Source organism: Crocuta crocuta, unplaced genomic scaffold (assembly GCF_008692635.1).
Source record: "Crocuta crocuta isolate KB4526 unplaced genomic scaffold, BGI_CrCroc_1.0 scaffold245, whole genome shotgun sequence".
NCBI classification, from domain to species: Eukaryota; Metazoa; Chordata; class Mammalia; order Carnivora; family Hyaenidae; genus Crocuta; species Crocuta crocuta.
In genome coordinates, this window is record NW_027530358.1 from 36163 (window position 1) to 38307 (window position 2145).

Sequence of the window (2145 nt, forward strand, 5' to 3'; positions counted from 1 at the left end):
AGGAAGTAATACAGCCACTTTGCTGGGAAGGTAATAGGACCAGGAGATGGGAAAGAGGGGTGGGAAGTATTAAAACTTCACAACTTTGTGTATGTTATTTTTAATACTGTTTTCCCCATATGGTTGTTTTGGGGTAGATTTGAGTTTAAGAGTGTTCAAGGAGGCCAATATTCAAGACAATATCCATACCATTAAATTTAGCAGTACATATTTCTAATGATACTTTAAGTTGGGTCATAATTTCACTCACTTAACCAAAATAGACCTCGCTGTGCATATGGTTCCCCTTACTAAGTACTGGGGATACTTCTGTGATACTTTACCTGTCAAATCTGGTGACAACTGAGTGGAGGTGGGGCAGAGGAAAAGATTTATCAAGCTTGCTGTGACTGCCTGTGCTTTGGATGAAGACTTAAAGCAGAGGTGGAAAATCAGCCTCACTCATCACCAATGTGAAGCTTACAAAGTCCTTTATACATGGGCATCTGGCTGACAAGTGGGGAAAAGGGATGGATGGGGAATCACATACTGTATGTTTTATAGGCCAGGTCTAGAAATGGTGCACATCACTTCCACAGCCATTCTGTTAACTATAACACAGGCTACCTAGTTACACCTAAGAGTGTAGAAGTATGGCAGAAAAATGTGGTCTACTGTGTTTCTAAGGATAATAACTAGCAGGTTTGGCAAACATTAATTTCTTCCAGACAGTAAGAGTAAATAACCTCAGCGTTTGGAGAGTAAAAATTGGAATAGGGCTCACAGTTAGCAAGTTTAAAAAGAAAGTGAGAGGGTCAGTGTGACTGGAGAATAAATGATAGAGACAAATAGTATTAGAAGCTTCAGGTTTTGTGCATATTCACCCTCCCTTTCCGTTGAATTCATTGACTCATTTCTCCTTTACATCTTTGAGAGGAATGCAATTTTTTTAATTGAGTCATGAAAAGCTTGCTTCACTTGTTTGTTTCTCAGTGTGTAAATAAAGGGATTCAACATTGGTGAGATAGAAGTAATAAGGAGTGAAATCCCTTTATTAATAGTCACCTCATCCTTGGCTGAAGGTTTGACATAAATGAAGATGCAGCTACCATAAGTAATGGAAACAACAATCATGTGGGAAGAACAAGTAGAAAAGGCCTTTTTCCTTTGCTGGGCAGAGGAAAACTGTAGAATGGTCCTGATGATATACATGTAGGAAAGAACTATACACATGAGGGTGATGATGAATGTCAACACAGCACACACTATAACCATCTGCTCTATCAACCATGTGTCAGAGCAAGAGATCTTCAGGATAGGAGATGCATCACAACAAAAATGATCGATGATGTTTGAATCACAGAACTCCAGGCCCAAACCTAGACTAAGTGGTGGGAGAAGGATGATCAGTGCTGCTACCCAACAGAAGAGGATGAAGTTCTTGCAGACTCTGCTGTTCATGATGGTCATGTAATGCAGTGGCTTGCAGATGGCCACATAGCGATCATAGGACATGGTGGCCAGGAGAAAAAACTCTGTCGCCCCAAAGAGATCTATAAACACCAGTTGACTAGCACAAGCATTGTAGGTAATGGACTTGTCACCAGATGATATGCTATACAAGAATCTGGGGATACAAGCAGTTGTGAATGAAATTTCTAAGAAGGAGAAGTTTTGGAGGAAAAGATACATTGGTGTTTTAAGGTGGGAATCAGTCAGAGTGAGGGTGATGATGGTTAGGTTTCCAGATGCACTCAATATGTAGGAAAGAAATAGAAAGATAAAAAGCAAAATTTTCAGTCGAGTGTCCTCTGTCAGTCCCAGCAAGATGAAAGTCGTAAGCGTGGTTTGGTTTCCCATCTTTGATTATTTATTGTCTCTTGCCCAATCTGCTTGAAACAATAAAGAAGACTATAAGAAGAACTCCAAAGTCCTGGCCGACTTCTAACTCAAAAGAAGTAAAAGTGATTCCTATACAATTGGTTAGTGGAGAAGTGAACACATAACACAAGGTGATGTTTGAATGCCTCTTTGTGTCACACAACTATTCATATTTAAATCACATATTTCCTACTGCTGCTTCTAATAAATCTACAACTTACCTAGACCTGGTGTCAGCTGAACATATCATCTTATAAACATCATTGAAAAAAAATCCTTTCTTCA

The 2145-nt window shown here is 39.3% G+C and overlaps 1 protein-coding gene across 1 annotated transcript; it reads right to left on the reverse strand.

The window, feature by feature from the left end:
* Positions 1-900: 900 nt before the first annotated feature.
* On the reverse strand, positions 901-1839 carry LOC144233222 (olfactory receptor 6C2-like). The gene has a single exon (XM_077766053.1). The coding sequence runs from the start codon at positions 1837-1839 to the stop codon at positions 901-903; it is 939 nt and encodes a 312-aa protein (XP_077622179.1).
* Between the last annotated feature and the right edge of the window lie 306 nt (positions 1840-2145).